The sequence below is a fragment of the Vulpes lagopus genome, chromosome 17 (genome assembly GCF_018345385.1).
Source record: "Vulpes lagopus strain Blue_001 chromosome 17, ASM1834538v1, whole genome shotgun sequence".
Lineage (NCBI taxonomy): Eukaryota > Metazoa > Chordata > Mammalia > Carnivora > Canidae > Vulpes > Vulpes lagopus.
This window is the reverse complement of record NC_054840.1, coordinates 19315829-19337938: the sequence shown is the minus strand read 5'-3', so window position 1 is coordinate 19337938 and position 22110 is coordinate 19315829. Positions and strand designations below refer to the sequence as shown.

At 40.3% G+C, this 22110-nt stretch overlaps 1 protein-coding gene across 1 annotated transcript; it reads right to left on the bottom strand.

The window, feature by feature from the left end:
- Positions 1-1241: 1241 nt before the first annotated feature.
- Positions 1242-8834, bottom strand: GMNC (geminin coiled-coil domain containing). Its single transcript, XM_041731451.1, has 5 exons — positions 8814-8834; positions 6961-7135; positions 5245-5333; positions 3721-3837; positions 1242-1955 (listed from the first exon to the last, which is right to left on the bottom strand). Exons 1-5 carry the CDS (start codon positions 8814-8816, stop codon positions 1335-1337), a joined length of 1005 nt encoding a protein of 334 aa, XP_041587385.1. The 5' UTR covers positions 8817-8834; the 3' UTR covers positions 1242-1334.
- Positions 8835-22110: the final 13276 nt, after the last annotated feature.

Genomic DNA, 22110 nt, shown 5'->3' with positions numbered 1-22110 from the left:
CTCACATAGACTGAATCAACCTACAAAATGGGCTCATACCAGAAAAAGAATACTGTGATCAGAGCAGTGATTTCTTGGGTTAACTACAAATGGCTCATCTTTAAAAAAGCATGTATGTAAAGCTCACCCAATGTACCTATGGTACTGTTTATCAAAACTAAAGAGAAGGGTGAGCTGGGATGGCAGCATTGGAGTAAAGCTGGTGGACCCAGCCTCAATTTATAGAATGCTAGTGATTATCTCATCTAGCTTCTGTATTCTGCAGCCAGGAAAACTGAATCTTCACACTTGGGAAGTAGGGTTCTCAAGGACACAGCAGAAAAGTGGCTCTAAGTCTCATGAGGGTGGCCACAAGGTATAACTTGCTCACATCACTACCCCATTGCACAGCTCCTGTACATGGTAGGTGTTGTACAAATATTTTGTGCGGGTCAATGAATGAAAAAATGATTATATAAATAAGCAAATGAATGAGGGAGACAGTGGCAGAGCTGGGCTAGCCTATACTTGCAGGACCAGAAGTTTGACAGCATCTGGGCAATTAGGATGATGACTAGTTACCTAGTCCCTCAAACATGCTCTAGTTGGAGTCATGGGGGTTAAAGAGGCAATGCCAGGTGCCTATAGAAGCTGATCCACCATGGAACATTTAATTCTCTTTAATCTTTTAATTTATCCGTGGTATTGCTTATTCAGTAGAGTTACAGCTCTTTGAAGAGACTCTTTGTCAACTCCACCACGGCATGCTTAACTTACTGAATTGCACTACACATAACACTGCTCCCATCTACATTACGTCTTTGGGTTTGATGATGAGCAAAGACACTTGTTTCTACCTCACCCCCACTCACTACCTGAACACTCAATAACAGGCACTTGGAGCAATAATAGCATTCACTCTAAAGGCTGAGTTTTCAGAAATGCAGGGGAGCAGGACAGGGCAAAAGTGAGAGGGTGGAGGCTGTGAACATTTAAACTGCTTGATGAAAGAAGAAAAGCTGTTAGACTTGTTGTAATTGGAACAGCATGTGTAGGCCTCAAAGGAATACTCAGGCAATTGGAAAATACCTTTTCAGGTACAGGGCAAAGGGAGGAAGTCAACAGCAGGTGTTGGTGTGCAAACAAGTCAAATTTAGGTGAAAGAAGGGTAGGCATGTTTCATTATGGATTCGTGGGAGCTGTTCTCTGCAGATTTAAGTGGGTAATTGAGAGTGACATTTAAAGTGGCAGGAGACAGTCTGGGCAAGAGCTTCTGTATTCCAAATAGGTTCAAGTGCAAGAGAGGTCTTTGTAAACAGAGTTTATGGCAGTCTTTTGTGATAGAAGAGGGGTCACTAAGACTGCTTAGGGACCCAGGTAAACTTCCAACCTCCCTCCTCATCTCGACAAACAAAGGCTTGTCCCTGGTGGAAGGAATGAGTTTTCACATTACAGTGAGGGCTCAGGGATGTGGAAAAGGCCATCTCTGTTTTATTGGGTGACACATCAGAAGTATAGTAAGGAGGAGTTTGCAGCCCTCCTGGAGGGTTTGAAAGTTGAGAAAGGAAGTGGAAATCTTCCCTGGGCCTGGCAGTGCTATGTGAGGGGGTTGCTCCGTCACCTCCATAGTTAATTGGCAGATCCTCCCTGGGGATATTTTCATAATCAACTGCACCATCCAGAAATGAGGGAAATGTGCTGGCAGTTCTTCTGGGATGAGAAAAGAAGGCACTGTAGTTAGCTGATAAAGTGTCATCGATGGTGTTGAGGTCTTTTAACCCAAGTGTCTGAAGAACCCAGGGATCCACAGGGGGCCCGGGTTGTTCTTCACAGTTAGCAAATTCACTAGAGAGGTTTCTCTTGGCATTTTTGTGATGGGGGATCTCAGGAGGAAAATATCTTTGCTCTCTGGGTTTCCTCTTTCTCTTTCTGAATTGTCCACATGCTTTGGAGAACTCATCTGATGACAGCAATTTCTAGGGAAGTAGCATTTGAAAATATATGGTCAGATAGTCAACCAAGATAATTTTCTTTACATTGTCTGCTTAAAACTCCTCCAAATACTTACTAGTCCCCTTAATTCCTTAGAAAATGTGATTAAAATCCTATTCTCTCCTTCTTTTTCTCATTTGTGCACATGAGAGAGAGAGAGAGAGAGAGAGAGAGAGAGAGAGTGAGCAGAAGTGATTGGATTAGCTTGTTTCCAAATTAACATCTATAATGACAAGTTACTACCTAGAAACCATAACTCATGTTTTACTAATCATATAAAACTTGAAAGAAAGAAATAATGTCTTTAAATTTTCCATTCAGGGAAGTAATTATTATAATAATGACAATAATAGCAACTATCGTGTATTGAACACCTACTACATGCATAATATTCTCATTTTATAAAATCCTCTTTAGTGAGGAAACTGAGACACAGGCATATTAGTGACTTACTAAGGGTCATGCAGCCTTGATTAAATGTAAGCCATCTGAATCTAGACAGAGTAACTGATTGAAACAATATCTAACACTGCTTCTTCTTATTTCATTAACTTTCATAGTACTCTCAAGTGATATGTATTATTCTACATCTTAAACAATTGGGAAAAGAGAGAGAAAACTGCTAATCAATATAATTTACTAATCTAATAAATGTCTTTTTTTTTTTTTTTTTTTTTACAAAATGGTGACTGGAGTTAGGAGCCCAAGCTAGTAACTGGGAGATATGCTCCTCTTCTTAAAAAGGTGACTGGATTGTAACTAAATTACAGAGGAATCAGATATGGTACCCTTTCTTCTTTGAACTATTATTTCCAGTGAAAATGGTAAGGAGCATCATCAATTTAAATTAAATAATATCAAATAATGGAGCTTGTCTAGCAGCAAGGTAAAGATTGATGACGAAAGAAATAATGATAGCAGAAGGGCAAAAAGATAACAAAAATACAAAACCCAGAGAAAGGAAGAACAGAAAGAGACTATGGACAAGCTATTTGTCCTTGAGTCAGAAATAGTCCCTTTGAAAAGTAAGAAAAAAATGTTCACTGAACGATGATGTCATCAGCAATATATAATTGCTAATCAAAAGATCTGGGCTCTAACCCTATTCATAACATTTTAGAGCTGGGGAGATTCTTAAAGGATCTTTTAGCCTCTGCATTTACAGAGATAGGTGAGTGAGGCTAAGTGAAAGAGCAATTTACCAAAAGCCCAGCAGATAATTAAAAGAACCGAGTGTCTTTCAGATCTGATTCCCACTGCAATGTTCCATCCATTTAACTCTGTCTTTTGATTAACCTCTGTTGTCTTAGCAACTCCCTTGACTGATTTTTGATCCTGAAGCAACTCTTTTTGTAATATATGGCTAAAATCTACAGTCTAGAAACTTCCAAGAAATGATACATAAGAAGACTTGTGAAAGTGCCATATTGGAACGCCTGGGTGGCTCAGTGGTTGAGTGTCTGCCTTTTGGCTCAGGTCATGATCCTGGGGTTCTGGGATTGAGTCCTGCATCGGGCTCCCCGCAGGGAGCCTGTGTCTCTGCCCCTCTGTGTCTCTCATGAATAAATAAATAAAATATATATTTTTAAGAAAGTGCTATATTTCTTTCAGAAAAATCCATTTAGCCTATGAATGCCTTTGAAGCCATGCTTCAAGTACACCTTCTCTACTTTAGTCAAGTCAGTTTTACCCCAATGATCTCCATTCTCAAATCACTGCTCTGCTCTTAGGAACAGGATGGTTACATACCTTGGCCTTTTCCTCAAGACATTTAACCACAGCAGAATTCAGGTATTGTCTGAGATGATTATTCTCTTCGTGTAACCTAGCGAGTTCTTCTTCCTTCTGCACTAGAGTGTCTTGGAGCTGCGAAAAGCATACAGTGGTGAAGGCCCCTCTACTCTATTGACTTTGTAACTGTATAATCATGCCACTGATCCTTAACCTACTTAAACTTTATTATTATTCTATTTGTTTTATGAACGCAACCTCAGGGAGCCCTCGTCCTCTCAGGCCTAAATTCAATCTACACCCACCCACCACCTCATTGTTCAGTTTTGTGCTCTGAACCTTTTATTCACTGCAAAGTATTTGAAGAGATTATATGACTTTCAAAGTTGTAACCACAAGGGAATTGGAAAGGTATGTAGGAAAATGAGCTGCGTGCAACTGTTTAAATATAGAAAAAGGTGTTTAGAAAGGTTTCACTAGACTCCTTCCCTGCATGTTAAGAAAAGATGAAAAACAAGGGTGGTGGTGGTTTGGCTTCCCTCATCCTCAGGCTAATCTGTTTGTATATCCACTAGATTAAATTACTCTCTTGGGAACAACAGCAAATAAAACATGGAAAATGAAGCAATCTTTGCAAAAAATTTATAATCATCATCCCTTCTCCAAGTGATAAGCTATGTTTATGTTTTAAAAATATTGTCACACTCAATATATCATTTGGTCTTTCCAACAGCCCTTTTTATGTTCCAACAGCATAAATATTTCAATGTCCTAGGCAAGGTAGAAAAGAAGATTCAAGAGGTCATATAACTAAGATGTGTGAAGTCAGGGCCTGACTGTAAATCCTCCTAGAGGATCTTATATGTTGTTGTTGACTTTGTTGTTGCTTGTTTTTCTCTGAGACATTGATCACCTGTCTTCATGTCCATCTCTGTGGACATATATCCACTTTGGTTCCAAACTGAAAGTCAACATATGAATTTAACAAGGGAAAAGAAGCAAAGTGACATTAAGGGATGAGGTTAAAAACAAACTACATGAAATGAAATAAGTCACACTGAGAATGAAAAATACCATGTGATCTCACTCATAGGTGGAATCTAAAAAAAAAAAAAAAACAGAAAACAAAACAAAACAAAAAACAAATGAATAAGCAAAGGGCAGGATGAGACCTATAAATACAGAGAACAAATTGATGGCTGCCAGAGGGATGAGGGTAGGAGGAGCAAGATGGGTGAAGAGTAGTGGCAGATACCAGCTTCTAGTTATGGAATAAATAAGTTAGGGGAGTGAAAGGCACGGCATGGAGAATAGAGTTAATGATATTGCGTAGCATTGTTATGGTGACAGATGGTACCCATACTTGTGGTGAATATAGGATAACGGACAGAGCAGTTGAATCACCATGGTATACACCTGAAACTAATGTAACATTGAGTCAACTCTACTCAAATGAGGAAAAAAAAAAAACCAAAAAAGGTAAAAGTTAGACTGCGTGGAACATGTCGATCCAGTCTCAATATTCTGACGGTCTACACATACCTGCTTATTTCTGTAGAGCTGAGAGGAAAGCTGAGCCTCTTCCCACGAACATGAGTTAGGAACAGGGTAATTGGAGTCACTGGATGATTCTTTGTGAAAATACCAAATGGATAACTGAGAAAAGACACTTGTAGTTTTTGTGTAACACAGAGTTTACTGAAGGATTTCAGACAGTTTAGTAGATTCAATTACCTTTCTAAAAATAGCTATTGCCTTCATAGAGGAAACAACATATTTAAAGCTTTCAGAAGGGATCAACATGCTGTGAGAGACAAATGTTTATAGATTATATGCTTAAGTGGCTGAAGGCGTAAATCTTTAGGAGCTAAGAGGTCACATTTCTTCCTAATATATAAATTCCTGCCAGCTAAATTTGTAAGAATGGGCCCATCTGCACTACAAATTCACTCAAATATGTATTGATCCTTCCCCTCCTTGGCATAGCATCGCAATTCCACGGTGTTTTCCAAATTTCTATCTTATCTTCTAAGGTGCAGTGCTCGATAACATGGTGTTTGGCTCCAGAATCGAATGCTATTCTTGATGCTACCATTTTTTCTCCAGATGAAAATCTCTGCCTGTTTGCTTGCCAGTTAAAGCTCACGGCGAGTGTTCAGAATTATAAGTGGTAGCGCTTCCTACTTTAAAATAATCTGGACTTTGCCTCTCTGAAGACCTTGATGAAAATCTCAAAACTGTACCCTGAACTCATGCAGTTCAAATGTCATCATTTGTATGTCTTTTATGCTTTTGTGAAGAGTTTTCTTCTCCATAGTTGATAGCAAACTGTACCTGCAAGTAAAAACCATGCTTGGACATGCTATATTGGTTTAGTTTTATTTTATTTTCTTCATCTAGTACAGTCTGACTCTTGCCCTTCTCTACAGAAACTGACATATTACTGAAATATTTTTGACTAAAGTAGAATGATGGGTCAGGAGACAGGCATCAAATTCTATACAGTTTGGTTTCATATTCTTGGACTTTCTGTCTTCTCCACTGCTTGTGGTAGAAAGCTACAACTGAGCAACTCTCTTCCTGACACGTAAGTGTGTTTCAATATTTTTGAGCTTTTTGTTTATTTCTTCTTAAATTCATACACACACACACACACAATAATGTGGCAGGATGAGGAGTACAGATACTTAATTCTAGACCAGTTTTTCTAGAAACCAGAGTGTTAGCTGTGAATTCCTTTAATATTTAGAAATACTGTTTACTCAACCGAGGTGAAAATTGATATGCAATTTCCCATCACAAAGTTATTTTTCCCTCCAAAGTTGAAGCCTTCTTTGAGCAAAAGGGAATCTTTTTTTCCCAATTATAAGACTCCGCTCATAGGATTTCCTTAGGAAATAAAAGAGTCAGTTGGTCGTCTTCCTTGCTTCTCTCTTATACCCAGGGCAACTTTCCTGAATTCCAAAAGAAATGCTCCGCCTGGTATCTTGACTCCAAACGCATCTCACTAGTGTTGTTCATAAAACTTTGACCCAACCCCAAATCCCTCAGTGGGCTGAATGTCTCTAAGAACTGTAAAGTGGGGAGACACATACTGTCCAGTGGACAAAGGGCAGAGTCCCATTCTCACTATGTGGCAAGTATAGAAAAGCAGATTAGTTCTCTTCCTCTACAGAGTTCCTGCCCATGATGCTTTGCAACCATGGGTGCTGAGAAAGGGCCTCAGACCCACCAGGAAAGCAGAAGAGCAGAACTTACCCTGTGCCTGTGGTGCTTGTTGGGGCTCTCTGTCGTCCAGGAGACCAGCAGCCCAGAAAGAGACCCAAGTCTCCGTGGAAACGTCAACACTAGATTCTGACGTTGTAGTGGAATACGGGCAATTATAGCTCTGGCCTCCTACAAAGTACTGGTCTTGGCAAGGCAGAACGGAGTTCTGTGGAAGTCAGTATGAGGGATGGGGTGGGGGTGGGGAGGGTCCCAAGGGATGAGGTGAATGGGATTTGGAGGGGAAGAAGGGTGGGAGAAAGAGGCACAAATTACATGCAATGAATCAAAACCAGTGCAGGTGTTAAGCATAGATTCCAGATTAATTCAAGTGGCCAAAATACATAATTGCTAAAAGGGAATCAGCTCCTCGGTTTACCCAGGACTTTCCTTAGGACCTCTCGGCAAAGAACAGGCTAGTATTGGATGGACCAAATTTATAAATATCCAGGAGTAGTTTCTGTTGCCATGACTGAGTCATCTAACAGGCTGTCCAGGATCTAAGTAAAAGGAATTCTACTTAATGATTGAGAGACGTAAGAACTATTTGGCTCTTTCTAGCAAACACCTTAGTTATGTTTCTAATAACCTTGAATGACAAAGAGCCCAGAATGCTAAGGCTGAAATGGAGTGAATATGACATGTGAGAAAATCTCTTTATTTTAGCTCCTTAGTTTCTGAATTATATAAACTTGCCCCATTCCTTCCTTTCTCCTTCCTCTGGCTTTAAAGGCTGCTGGATCCTGGGGTGGTCCAAAAGTTTTGGGATGGATGTACAGATATATGGATACATTCCAGAGATAACTAAGTACATTTTGCTCCTAACTCTGAGCACAGGCACATATGGTCACTCCAAGTAAACGTATATCAAAGTCGAAGTAGGTTAGTCAGCCGAGAGAGCAGGCTCTAGGTCTCTCCAGCACTAGGTCTCTATGCCCTTCCAGAGTTATCTTGCCACTACTAACTGCCTGGCATGTATTCTCCACTGTGTTCTGAGCCAGTGAACACCCTCCTGCCCCCGACTCCTCAAACTTCAAACACACACTCTTTCCAAATATCCAAGCAGGGGCAGGTATGCAGCCTTCCTGGGTTAATTTGTACAACAGCCCATTCTTAATTATTTGTCAATGTTTAATCAGGTAAAAGCCATTCATTTCAGCAGAGCCCAGCTTCGGACAAACTCTTTTTGACCACTCCAAGTCTTTGCTGACTTGAGGACTTTCTTGGGCGTCACATAAACAGAGCGACAGCAAATGAGAAGAAGAGAGAGAGACACAGAAAAAAAAAAAAATTAAGTCACAATTTGTTAACATATTCCCAGTAAGTCAAGTTTCGAAAAAGTCCAGTCTTGAAGCAAGTCCAGCTTGGACAGTGCAGACCAAAGAATCTCAGCCCGAAGTTTATCAAGGACTATTTTCTTTTATTCTAAAAGCATGTTCCTAGGCTCTTTCCCTGAAGTTATTATTGAAATCAGAGCTGAACTATTATGCAACTGACACCTGAGAAGAAAACAAATCTCAGATACCCCTAGAGCAGCTCAAATCCAAGTGTTTGCAAGTGTGTGCATAATCTAGAGGAAGAAGTGCCCAGGAAAGTGAGTGCTGGCATAGAAGGAAAGAAAGTTGGGAGAAAGTACAGAGTGGAAATGACACAGCGGGTAAAAGGATGAGAGAGATGGGGAGGGAGAGCGCGACGGGAGAGAGGATGGGGCGCGGGAGGGAGGCGGCGAGGGCCCCTCGTCCAGGGCAGGGAGCAGAGCAATCTTGCGTCCAGGGCGGGAGGCGTCCTAGAAGCAAAGCTCGCCAGCGCCCGGGCCCCTGTGACCTAAACGCCAGCTCCTCACTTACCATCTTGCCGGGGAAGAAGGCGCCGCAGAGGCCGAGCCCTCAATTTTTCAGTAAAGCGGGTGGAAGCGCTCAATGGGACGGAGGGGAGGAGCCTGGGGAGGCGAGTTCTAATCTGCGGGAGCCCCGGGGGGCGCTGGGGACTCCCGGCGGGCGCCGCCCCCGAGGTGGTGCGAGGCCGTCAAGCCCGCGACGGGCCGCCCGAGGTGGGGGCGCGGGGAGCCCAGGTCCCGCACTCGCCCGCCGCCGCCGCCCCCGGGGCCCCGACACCTGCGGCGGCGCTCCCGGCCCCGGGCTGTCTGTCCCGCTGTCCGTCCCGCTGTCTGTCCCGCTGTCCGTCCCGCTGTCCGCCCCCCTGTCCGCCCCGCTCTCCGTCCCGCTGTCCGCCCCCCTGTCCGCCCCCCTGTCCGCCCCGCTGTCCGTCCCGCTGTCCGCCCCCCTGTCCGCCCCCCTGTCCGCCCCGCTGTCCGTCCCGCTGTCCGTCCCGCTGTCCGCCCCCCTGTCCGCCCCGCTCTCGGTCCCGCTGTCCGACCCCCTGTCCGCCCCCCTGTACGCCCCGCTGTCCGCCCAGCTGTCCGTCCCTCTGTCCGTCCCTCTGTCCGTCCCGCTGTCCGTCCCGCTGTCCGTCCCGCTGTCCGCCCCCCTGTACGCCCCGCTGTCCGCCCAGCTGTCCGTCCCTCTGTCCGCCCCGCCGTCCGCCCCGCCGTCCGTCCCGCCGTCCGTCCCTCTGTCCGCCCCGCTGTCCGTCCCGCTGTCCGCCCGCGGGCGGCGGGGAGTCGAGGTGGGCGGGGACCGCGCTGCCGGCCCGACGGGCGAACCCCGCTCCCCGCGCAGGGTGGGGGTGGGGGGAGCGGACCGGGCCTCGGGTCGGCGGAAAGCCCCAGCGGGGGGCCCGGGGTGAGAGCGGCGCCCGGGGCAGGGGGGCAGCTCCGCACCTGCTGCTGCTGCTCGCGCGGGCTCCCTGCCCCCGAGATCGGTACCAGCCCACGGAGAGATGCTGTGAAGGGACGGCCTTTCCCCCTTCTCTCCACGCATCCCCTTTCCCCCAACGCCTGAAGTGGGTGTGAGATGCGCAGGGCACCTCTTACCCATTCTAGAATGAAAGTTTCGGGGAGGGGGGATAGCTGCTCCTGCCCATTGTGTTCTCTGCCGTCTCCCAAGTACCCGCAACAACCCCTAACCTGTCACGGGGGCTCAAGAAAGAATTAATGAAGCTGCAAAATTAAGAACCTAAAGTGTCTCTCTCTGTCTTGGTCCTATCTCCGCAACTCCTATTATGTAGAATAAGGTATTACAATTAAGAAAAAAATGTTTCCCAAAGTATTTTATTCCCCCATCCTTTTTTTTTTCCTCTTGCGTTTTATTCTCACAATTCCTATGGTGTTATAGTACACAGGAGAAAAAGGAGTAATACCACTTTCAAAGCAGTCCGTCTACCACCACCGGCCAATTCTTGTTTCAAGGGGCAATAACCCAGGGGGCAGGTCCTCCTATTGTCCCTATTTCACAGGATGATGAATGAAGCACTGAAGAAAATGGACCTACTCAGTTAGGGTGTAGCAGACTTTGGATTTGAACCTCTGGCTCCAGCATCCTTGCTCCTAACTATCTGAATTCTGGTTTTGACTCATTGCACTTTATAGCAATTTATGTAATGGACATTTTTGGACTGAATAATGTTATCTCAGGATTTGTATGTTGAATCTCCAACCCTTAATGTGACTGTATTTGCAGATAGGGCCTCTCAAGAGAGAATCAAGGTTAAGAGATCATAAAGGTGATACCCTAATCTAGTAAGAAGAGGAAGAGACACCAGGAGGAGATGGTGTGCACAGGGAAAGGCCAGGAGAGAGGGCAGGGCCAGAAGGTGGCCATTTGCAAGTCAAGGAGAGAGGCCTCAGGAGAAACTGAGAACCCTGCTGACAGCTTAGGTCTGGGACTTCCAGGCTATGGAAACATGAGAAAATAAATTTGTTATTTAAGCCACCTTGTCTGTGGCTCTGGAAGCCCCAGCAAACTAATCCAGGCGTGTTGCACAGATGGAGAAAACATCAGATTCTGGCTTTGCATAGTCCTTTCTCTAAGCCAGTTTTGGCCTCTATTCATTTTGCATTGGATTGTACTCATCATCCAAAGCACTTAGCAATGGCTAACACCCAACAAATGCTCCTGAAGTGGTCTGTGTCCGACACTAAGGAAGCAATGGAAGAGGAAGCGGAGGAAGGCACCAGACTTGGTAGATAGCCTTTCTCCCATTCCATACTGTTTGTTCACAAGCGTTTTTAAATAAATAATTCCAGGTTTGGTGATCACTGCCTGGAAGACTCATGGGTCTTACACAGGGTTACAGGACAGGATTCATTTCAGTGAGTGACTACTCTCACGACACAAAGGATGGGGACACTGGCAATATGACCCTGAGATGATGGGGGAAACAGATTAAAACCCGTTTGGGTTATGAGAATTGATGATCTCATTCAGGGCAAAGAAAATCCTAATCAGGGATTCCTGGGTGGCGCAGCAGTTTGGCGCCTGCCTTTGGCCCAGGGCACGATCCTGGAGACCCAGGATCAAATCCCACATCAGGCTCCCGGTGCATGGAGCCTGCTTCTCCCTCTGCTTATGTCTTTGCCTCTCTCTCTCTCTCTCTCTCTGTGACTATCATAAATAAATAAAAAAAATTAAAAAGAAAAAAGAAAATCCTAATCAGTTTTGTGATGAGAACCAGGGGTGAGAAAGGATGACTGAGTTATTTTGTTTTTGGAAATTCATAAATTGGATATGTGAGCCTCTGGAAAATATGATTTCTTGACTGAAAATGGTACTACAATGGACAATTAAGCAAGCATGACATGAAACAAAAGGGCATAGACTTTGGGTCCAAATATACCTGCATACCGATTCTTGTTCTACTCTCTGAGCCTGAAACACCTGGGGCTGTATTATCATGGTCTCTAAATTCTCAGCTCCTCTGGTATATTAAGAAATACGTACCTGAGAAGCTTATTGAAAGGCTGACCACTAATGCTTGAAAATTCCAAATTCACTGCCTAAGTCATGAATAGGAGCTATTATTGGTATGTGTAGAGGACTCTTTGAGCATATATGCTGCTGTGCCTTGCCTGTTAAAAATAACTGAAAATAAAAGCTACATTTATTAAACAGATTTTTTTGAGGGCTAGATATATTTTTTAAAAGTCTTTGATGGATTTTAGCACAGAGACATTTCATAAATCATTAGCTACTTTAGCTTAGTGGGAGTGGGAGTGTATGTGGTGTTAGAGGATCTGTAAAGTTAAACCATGAAGACCTATTGACAAGTGAACATAAGTCCCAAGATAAAGCTTACCTGAAATCATAAACCAATGGAAAATTTTCCAATTCCTTAAGGTCTGACTTAAACATATCTTTTTATTTAAGATCTACTGCTTAGGTATAAACCTTATTTTTTTGTGTGTGTTTGAAGGATTTTTTAAAAATGAATTAAGTAAACAATAATATGAACTTCTTTGGCCATTTTTTATTCCCAGTTTTTTTTTTTATTTATTTTTAGTTTTTTTTTTTTTTTAAAGAGATGTAACTTCTTTGGTGATTTTTTTTTCCCTCTATAAACAATAAGATCAGTTAAAAACTGTCTTTTGTATTGTGGCTGAAGAGATGGTGTTAAAAGGGAGGTACCTAATAACAGTCCAATTGTTGAATTGGGGTACTACCTCCTGCCAGGGCAAAGAAATAGTAAAATAGAAGGTAATCTGACCTGCACACAAACCAAATCTGCAGACAGGACAGGGTAGTGTGTGATCAATGGTAGGCCAAGGAAATAAACAGATTGGCATATGGAATGTTCTTTTATTTCACCCCTGGAGGACACTTTATTTGATTACCTCATTAGTGAATTCAGTAGCATATATAATAAAAGAACAATTTAAAAATTCTCTTTACAAATACAGCCTTTTCCTATAGCTTCAACAGCTGAATCTCCAGGCAATAATAAGATTGTATTTCTGCTTTCATATGCAGGGAAGGAAAAGCATAAGCCTTAGACAAAATTCAGTTCAGTAGATGATTTACATTGGGAGACTTACCCTTGGATATTTTATTTTAGCATGTCTGGAGAATCATGACATGTTTAGTTGGTTGAGGCATAGTTTTGAGTTTCACCCTTCTGGAATAATGTGTGGAAATCAATCATACTGATATGCGTAGAGTCTTGCCTACTACCTACCATCCACATGTCAACTGAGCTTCTAGCAACTACACATATGCAATAACTTATGCCATGGTAAAGACTGTCTCTCCATCAATAAAGGCATTTTATACAAAAGAAAGTCAACTGTTAATGCTGGCGACAGAAGAGAAAAAAAATAAGTCTAAGAAAATTATATCAGGGTATTAGCCAGAAAAGAGAAAGGCCTTGGACAAATTAAAGAGAGAAATGTTTAATTAGGGCCTAACTAGGTTTGTGCCATATAGAACTAAGAGGGGGACAAGGATGAAGATTTATGATACCACTTTATTGAGTGTTCCAGCCTGGTTTTATTTCAATAGTTTTGTGACCAGCTTTAACCCTTTATTTATCGACTCATTAAGTGGTTGCTTAATTTTTCAGTTGTATTTGATTGTATCACATTAAGGCCAATCATACACTATAAAAATATTCACAGATTTGAAGATTCTCAAGTCTAAGGATGTATCTTTCAAATATTAACTAAGCTATTTACATCAGAGTTGAGGGATAACTATCAAAAGGATGCAGATTTGTATTCATTGTACAAAGAGAGGCAAGCCTACCCTGCACTCTGTAGCATCGCTTTCTTGCTTTTCTCATAAAATGACACTTGAAAGTAATATTTGTGGGCATGTTGAGATAAATAGTTGAGGCTTATCCTGGCAGTTGACAGGCTTAGAGGTTTCCATTTCTTCTAGACCCTATCAGGCCACCCTGAGGACAAGGCACCGATATCTCTCAGGGCTTTAACTCATTGTGCTGTGGTGCACTGGTAGGCAAACTGCTCTCTGATAACCTATCTGGCCAAACAGGAATAAAATAATCTCACTACTACTCTAAAAATGCATATAAAACGATGAAATTAATTTTTCATTACCACAAAGTTTATAGATGTGGAATCCCAAACAAAAAACCAAATACAACTCTATTCCTCATTACTCCAACCACAATAGAAAAAATGAAAATTATGATTTATAATTAATACACATCACAGATATGTCCATCCAGCTGTGATTTAAAGTATAAGGGATTTCTGGGGTGCCTAGGTGGCTCAGTTGGATAAGCCTCCAACTCTTGGTTTTGTTTCAGGTCATGAAATCAGGGTTCTGAGATTAAGTCCTAAATTGGGCTCCATGCTCAGCCAGGAGGCTCCTTGAGATTTTTTTCTCCCTCTGCTCTTCCCAACTCCTTGTGCTCATGCTGTCTCTCTCTCTCAAATAAATAAATAAATAAATCTTAAAAAATAAAAAAAAGGAATCTCTGCTTCAGAAACATTAGTATTTTCATAAAGTAGTCTTCAGTGCCTTTATAGATCCTAAAATCCCTCTTAAAGATTTTTGATCTAGAGGTTAGCGGATGGATTGCTGATGAGGCACTAAAAACCAGAAAGGTGACTTGGCAGTGACCATGGTATCCACTTTTATCCTGAAGATAACAGAAATAAGGATGTCACTGCCTGGCTTCTTCTAAAAGCTTACTTCAGGGTGTAACTGCAAGACAGGGTAGTGGGGACTGAATTCCTTCTAGCCTTGGAATTGTCAGAGAATCTGAAATAATGTGACATCTTTCATGAACAAAAGACAGAAAAATATATTCAGGTACAAAATTTTAAGCTACAGTGAATTTATGATTCATATTTTGAAATCCAATAAATGCTACATATATGTATATATATAGATATATATAGATATATGTATATAATGTTAACTTTCTTATCAACCCGATAATTTGTGACAAAATCACCTTATTTGTAGTCAAGTCAAAGAAACTTGAAGTTGGAAATAATGAAATTTGAGTGGTTCTAGACAAACTTTGTTTTGCACATTTCTTTTTCACAAAATGAAAGCATAATGCCAACCTCTAGTCAGTAGAAACATTTATACATTCAAAAACAGTCTGAGACATGAAAGACATTCAAACTGGCAAAGAAGTCAAACTCTCCCTCTTCGCCAATGATATGATACTCTACATAGAAAACCCAAAAGACTCCACCCTAGAACTCATACAGCAATTTGGCAGCGTGGCAGGATACAAAATCAATGCCCAGAAGTCAGTGGCATTTCTATACACTAACAATGAGACTGAAGAAAGAGAAATTAAGGAGCCAATCCCATTTACAATTGCACCCAAAAGCATAAGATACCTAGGAATAAACTAACTAAAGAGGTAAAGGATCTATACCCTAAAAACTATAGAACACTTCTGAAAGAAATTGAGGAAGACACAAAGAGATGGAAAAATATTCCATGCTCATGGATTGGCAGAATTAATATTGTGAAAATGTCAATGTTACCCAGGGCAATTTACACCTTTAATGCAATCCCTATCAAAATACCATGGGCTTTCTTCAGAGAGTTAGAAAAAATTATTTTAAGATTTGTGTGGAATCAGAAAAGACCCCGAATAGCCAGGGGAATTTTAAAAAAAGAAAACCATAGCTGGGGGCATCACAATGCCAGATTTCAGGCTGTACTACAAAGCTGTGGTCATCAAGACATTGTGGTACTGGCACAAAAACAGACACACAGATCAATGAAACAGAATAGAGAATCCTGGAGTGGACCCTCAATTTTATGGTCAACTAATATTCGATAAAGGATGAAAGACTATCCATTGGAAGAAAGACAGTCTCTTCAATAAATGGTGCTGGGAAAATTGGACATCCACATGCAGAAGAATGAAACTAGACCACTCCCTTGCACCATACACAAAGATAAACTCAAAATGGATGAAAGATCTAAATGTGAGACAAGATTCCATCAAAATCCTAGAGGAGAACACAGGCAACACCCTTTCTGAACTCGGCCACAGTAACTTCTTGCAAGATACATCCACGAAGGCAAATGAAACAAAAGCAAAAATGAACTATTGGGACTTCATCAAGATAAGAAGCTTTTGCACAGCAAAGGATACAGTCAACAAAACTAAAAGACAACCTACAGAATGGGAGAACATATTTGCAAATGACCTATCAGATAAAGGGCTAGTTTCCAAGATCTATAAAGAACTTATTAAACTCAACACCAAAGAAGCAAACAATCCAATCACGAAATGGGCAAAAGACATGAACAGAAATCTCACAGAGGAAGACATAGACATGGCCAACATGCACATGAGAAAATGCTCTGCATCACTTGCCATCAGGGGAATACAAATCAAAACCACCATGAGATACCACCTCACACCAGTGAGAATGGGGAAAATTAACAAGGCAGGAAACCACAAATGTTGGAGAGGATGTGGAGAAAGGGAACCCTCTTACACTGTTGGTGGGAATGTGAACTGGTGCAGCCACTCTGGAAAACTGTGTGGAGGTTCCTCAAAGAGTTAAAAATAGACCTGCCCTATGACCCAGCAATTGCACTGTTGGGATTTACCCCAAAGATACAGATGCAATGAAACGCCGGGACACCTGCACCCCGATGTTTCTAGCAGCAATGTCCACAATAGCCAAACTGTGGAAGGAGCCTCGGTGTCCATCGAAAGATAATGGATAAAGAATATGTGGTCTATGTATACAATGGGATATTCCTCAGCCATTAGAAACGACAAATACCCACCATTTGCTTCGACGTGGATGGAACTGGAGGGTATTATGCTGAGTGAAGTAAGTCAATCGGAGAAGGACAAACATTATATGGTCTCATTCATTTGGGGAATATAAATAATAATGAAAGGGAAGAGAAGGGAAGGGAGAAGAAATGGGTAGGAAATATCAGAAAGGGAGACAGAACATGAAGAATCCTAACTCTGGGAAACAAACTGGGGTGGTGGAAGGGGAGGAGGGCGGGTGGGGGTGACTGGGTGACGGGCACTGAGGGGGGCACTTGACGGGATGAGCACTGGGTGTTATTCTGTATCTTGGCAAATTGAACACCAATAAAAAATAAATTTATTATTAAAAAAACAAAAAACAAACAAAAAAAACAGTCTGAGAAAATACGGAGAATTGTAACTGCTATGAAATTAAGAAAGTGAAATGCCATTAGAATGTATACAGAGAAGTATTAAAATATGAATAGAGTACCACACCGGCAATAAAGTAAAACTTCAAAATGTTTAGAGGGCAATCAATGGTGAACACAATTTTTGCTTCATCCAACCAGAAGCCTTACGGGCTGCCACCTCTGTAACAGCAGGGTTAGCACTGCATGACCAAACCATAGCCAACCTTAAACATACAGACAAATTTTAATAGCTTCATTTATAGGTGAATGGGTACCAAAAAAAATAAGCATGGATATTGACTAAGCTCTTCAAAAAACAGTTTATTGTACTAGAATAAAATTGGTAAAAACTCAAATTGCATATTGTAGAAATTCCATCTTTTAAAAAAATTTATTAGCAATTATTCTTTGCATACTAGTTACTCTCTAAAAGTGTGTAAATGCACACATTTTTAATTTTGCATATGTACATACACATGTATCTAGAGGAATCTATAAAGCCCACTTCTTTGAAATAGTTACAGGTGGCAGAGTAAACATGTTGGGAAACAAAGACTCATTCTCCACTCTTGTCTTTTCTATAAAGGGGCAATGATTCCCATGAAAACAAATTTATTTGATTGATGAAATTAGAAGAAAAGGAAATGTATTTTCCATATTAATGTCAGCATCTACATGACACATACTTTCTCTGCTTCTCCTGAAAAATGCTTTCAGGGAAAGATCTGTCCCAGTTAGACAGTGTCACCTGGGTGTGGCTGCCAGCGTCACCTGTGAGAGGGCAATTAAATCTATAGTATTCAGAAATGCACATTAGGAAGCCTATTAAAACTACAAATGTAAGTCATGCTTGACAAACGAACTTTTTTTAAGTGATAAAGTTAACTTTTATTTACATGAGACTATCTTTTGTGTCTGTTTCTTATTTGTTTCTTAACATAGTCCAGAAAGAAAGACGCGCTATTACATGTGAAGAAATATTTGTATGCTTTGTAGTAAAACATAAGTAATCAGGAGAAAAAAATATACATGAAATTCAGCCATATGCAAATATATTTTGAGAACTTTAAAGTATTCATATTTTTTGTCAGCAAGCACAAAAATTGTTTTATAAAAGCAATAAATTTGATCAAAAACATCTGTAAAAACTTTCTAAATGCCCAAAACTAAGAAACTCTTTAATTACAGTATGTCCATCGCATTAATTGTGTATCCATAGAATCTTTTTGGAAAAAGTTAAAGACATGGACAAATAATATTAACCCTATTAAAATGCTTATGGTATATTTGTATAAATGAAATAAAGAGAAAATATATGAACATATCAGTGATGTTTGTGTTTTTGTAAGGGAAGTGTAACTATCATTTTATTTTCACCTTCCTGCATATACCTGAAATTTTGTAAGAAACATGATTTGCTTTCATAATCTGCAAAGTGACCCAAATACATATGAAATCATACAGATGATCATTAGTGATATATTTTTGTGAAATAACATCAAATTTATTTTAATTAATTATTTTTTTTTTTTATTTGAGAGAGAGAGCAAGAAAGAGAGCACAGAGGGAGAAGCAGCTGAGCAGGAAGCCAGACTCAGGGCTTCATCAGAGGACCCTGAGATCATGACCTGAGCCAAAGGCAGAAACTTAACTAACTGAGCCATCAAGGTGCCCCATAACATTACATTTAAAATTGAAATACCCTGAACAGTAGTGATAGATGTCTGTGTGCATGTTACATAAAACAAGTATTCCATGTTTTTACTTTTACCCAAATTTAAAGTGTGAGGGGTGAGGTGGATGCAGAAAAAAATGCTTTATTTCTTCCCCAAAACTTCAAAACTGTTTTAAAAATTGTACAACTCTACAGAGAGGAGAAAAAAATTTTATACAACAAAATAGCCACTTTATTTAAATATTGCACTGCTCCAAGACACCAGAAATAACAAAGTCTTAGTGGGACTTTGACACCAAGAGAAAAATACAATAAAGTACAGGAAGGATTTGGTCCATTTTTTTAACATATAGAAGAAAAAAATAACTAGGTGTGATTATAATCTTCAAATGAAAACAAAAGTAGTGAAGAGATTAAAGGGAACTAGTGTCAATAGGTAGAATTAATAAGTTGCCAGATAACTAGTTTAAAAACAAAAGACATTTTAAACCCTCAGTACTATGCAAAGAAAGAACTCCATACTCTGTGAGCAGTGAGTTCTTGGTCACTAGAGGAATTTGCAAAGAGGCTCGGAAACCAGTAAGTCAAATGTTTTCTATATCATTCATCCACTGGTGATACCAAGATACCATGTGCTCCTTAAAATTATTTCCAACAATAAGAACTCAGAATTCAACATGATTTTGAGATTTGAAGTCTATCTTTGTAATTAATTTTGCATGCATATCTTTAAAGAGATGAAGAATTATTTTCTTATATGCCCTTTCTTATATGGACACAGTTTTGCTGAGATTTAGTAGAACTTCCATGAGAGGAAGGGTGATTTGGAAGATAGGAAGAGGTAGCAGTGGGTCAGAATATTGGCAATAGGGCAGGATCACTGTTAATTCTCATTCCTAGAACATCTTTTCCTCCATTCTTAGGGTCACATAGGTCCTTAGAGATAGTCATGAGTAGGAGGAGCACATTTAGTGAGAGGATAGACTGAGTCCAGTCTCTTGGGCTTAAGCTTTAGGGACAAAAGAGAAAGAGAGAGAGAGAGAGAGAGAGAGAGAGAGAGAGAGAGAGTTTGGATTCAGGACCTCCGTGGATCACATTACAGTAAGTCATAACTTCTCAGGGTTCAAGTGAAAGTTAAAGGTCACCAAACTGATCTTCCTCCCACATTGATGGGAGGAATTGTGAGCAGAACAGGATTTCCAGAAAATTAAAAAAAAAAATACCATTAAAGTAAATGACAATATCTTGTCTAAAACAAAATTTTAAAGATAAATTAAAAGAATATAAGGAGAAAATGGGACCCAAAAGTGGGCAATCGAAGTGAAGGAAAATGTGAAAACTGGTTCACTAAATTTTATATTTTATTGAGGTTAATAAACTATGAGATAAGTATGTTGCATTTGCTGCTTGTGGAACAAAGTTTGGTCTCCTCTTTGCTCTTCAGTTAGCCATTTCCTGCAGACAAGATGCTTGCATTATTTCTTTTGCATTGGAAATATGACTATGTTCTATCTGAAAATGTATGAATGGAACAGAAAAAGTCCTACATAGTTGATGACCCTCAAGAATCACTTTTTCTATGTAGAGACATAAGTCAAAACAGAAACATGAGGTAGAAATTACAGGGATATAGCTTTATGTTCAATATAGCTCCTTGTACTAGAGTTGTCAAAAAAGAAATGGTTCTTAGGCAGTGGTGGGTTCTCCATTCCTGGAGGTATTCCTTGAAAGCTCAGAAAACAGGGAGGTTATTTAGTGAATCCAAGAATCCAGTGAGCTCCTCTTCCATTTTATGGTATATTACATTAGTACTTGGGAGAAAGCACTGAACAAAACACACGTAGTCTCTGTCTTAATGATGTTTATACCAGTGGAGGAAAATTGCACACATATTGACATCAGTAAAAACTGTGATAAGCACAATAAGGGGGAAATAATAAAGTGCCATAGGAGTGTCGAACCATGTTCCTAATGCATTTGTTTTTGGGGAAAAAAGCTGGGAGTAGACTGAGGTGTCTAGGTACATTTTCCTAAGGAAATAACAGGTAGCGAAACTTTAGAAAGAGTAAAAACTAAACAGGTGGAGAAGAAAAGGTAAGTATGCAACCAGGAAAACTCCAGAGCACTTGCTAAAGCCCTGAAACACATACCGGAAATAGAAATACTGGCGAGTAATGGGGCTGGAGAGGTAGGTTGAGACTGGGTTGTGTAGGCATCATGCTCTACCCTAACAGCAGTGGGAAGTTACTGAAGGGTTTTAACGACATGAGTGTAGTCAAATTTGTTACTAAATCTTCAAATACTGGATGAAAGAATTTTCTTCCAAATTTGAGGGTCTATAAAATCGAGGTGCTTCCTTCAACCAGCTACATCTTAGACAATACAGATCCCCAAACCCATGTGTAGAACTAGCTCTCATTTAAAATCAAAACAAAAATATCCTTTTTCATTGTTCTTGCATTATTCCCAAGGTTTAAGATATATAGATTCATAATTTTTAGAATAAAAAGGGGCTTTAGACTTCATCTCATCTGATCTCTCATCTCCTAAGATACACCCAAAGAGTTTTAACGAGTTGCTCAAGGCTACCTATTGTTAAATGCAATGCTAGAACCCAAACCTGATTCTCCAAAGGCCCTCCAAATCTTGCTATTAATCAGTTGTTATTTTATGAATGATAAGCAATTATAATAATTCTGCAATGTTTATTAGGCAGTCACATTTTAAATATCAAGTCTTGGGCTATTGTGTTTTTATTTTATAATTATTTAGAACTGTTAATAAGTTACTCTAATTAGTATTCTAAATAAGATGAGAAGAACTTACATGATATCCTGAAATTAAAGTGCAGTTATTTTAGTCATATTATGCCACTTGTTTAAGCATCATTATTTAGGTTACTTATAACACAAAAAGCACTGTATTCTTAATATTAATCTTGGGATCCCTGGGTGGCTCAGCGGTTTAGCGTCTGCCTTCAGCCCAGGGCATGATCCTGGAGTCCTGGGAACGAGTCTCACTTTGGGCTCCCCACATGGAGCCTGCTTCTCCTTCTGCCTGTGTCTCTACCTCTCTCTCTCTCTGTCTCTCATGAATAAATAAATAAAATCTTCAAAAAATATATTAATCTGAATGCCAGTTGTCAGAAGGACTTTCTAAGCATAGATACATTTCTTTTCCATTTTAGATCTACCCTTTATCTATTTTCAAATATGCAATATAGAATTACTAACTATAATCACCATGCTAGACATTACATCCCCATGATTTACTTGTCTTATAACTGGAATATTTTACCTTTTGATAATCTTTAATCATTTGTTCACCTTCCCCCCAACCCTTCCTTCCCCACCTCTGGCAACTACCAGTCTGTTCTCTGTATCTATGAGTTTGGTTTTTTGTTTGTTTTTTAAACATTTTATTCATTTAAGTGAGAGTGATAATGAGAGC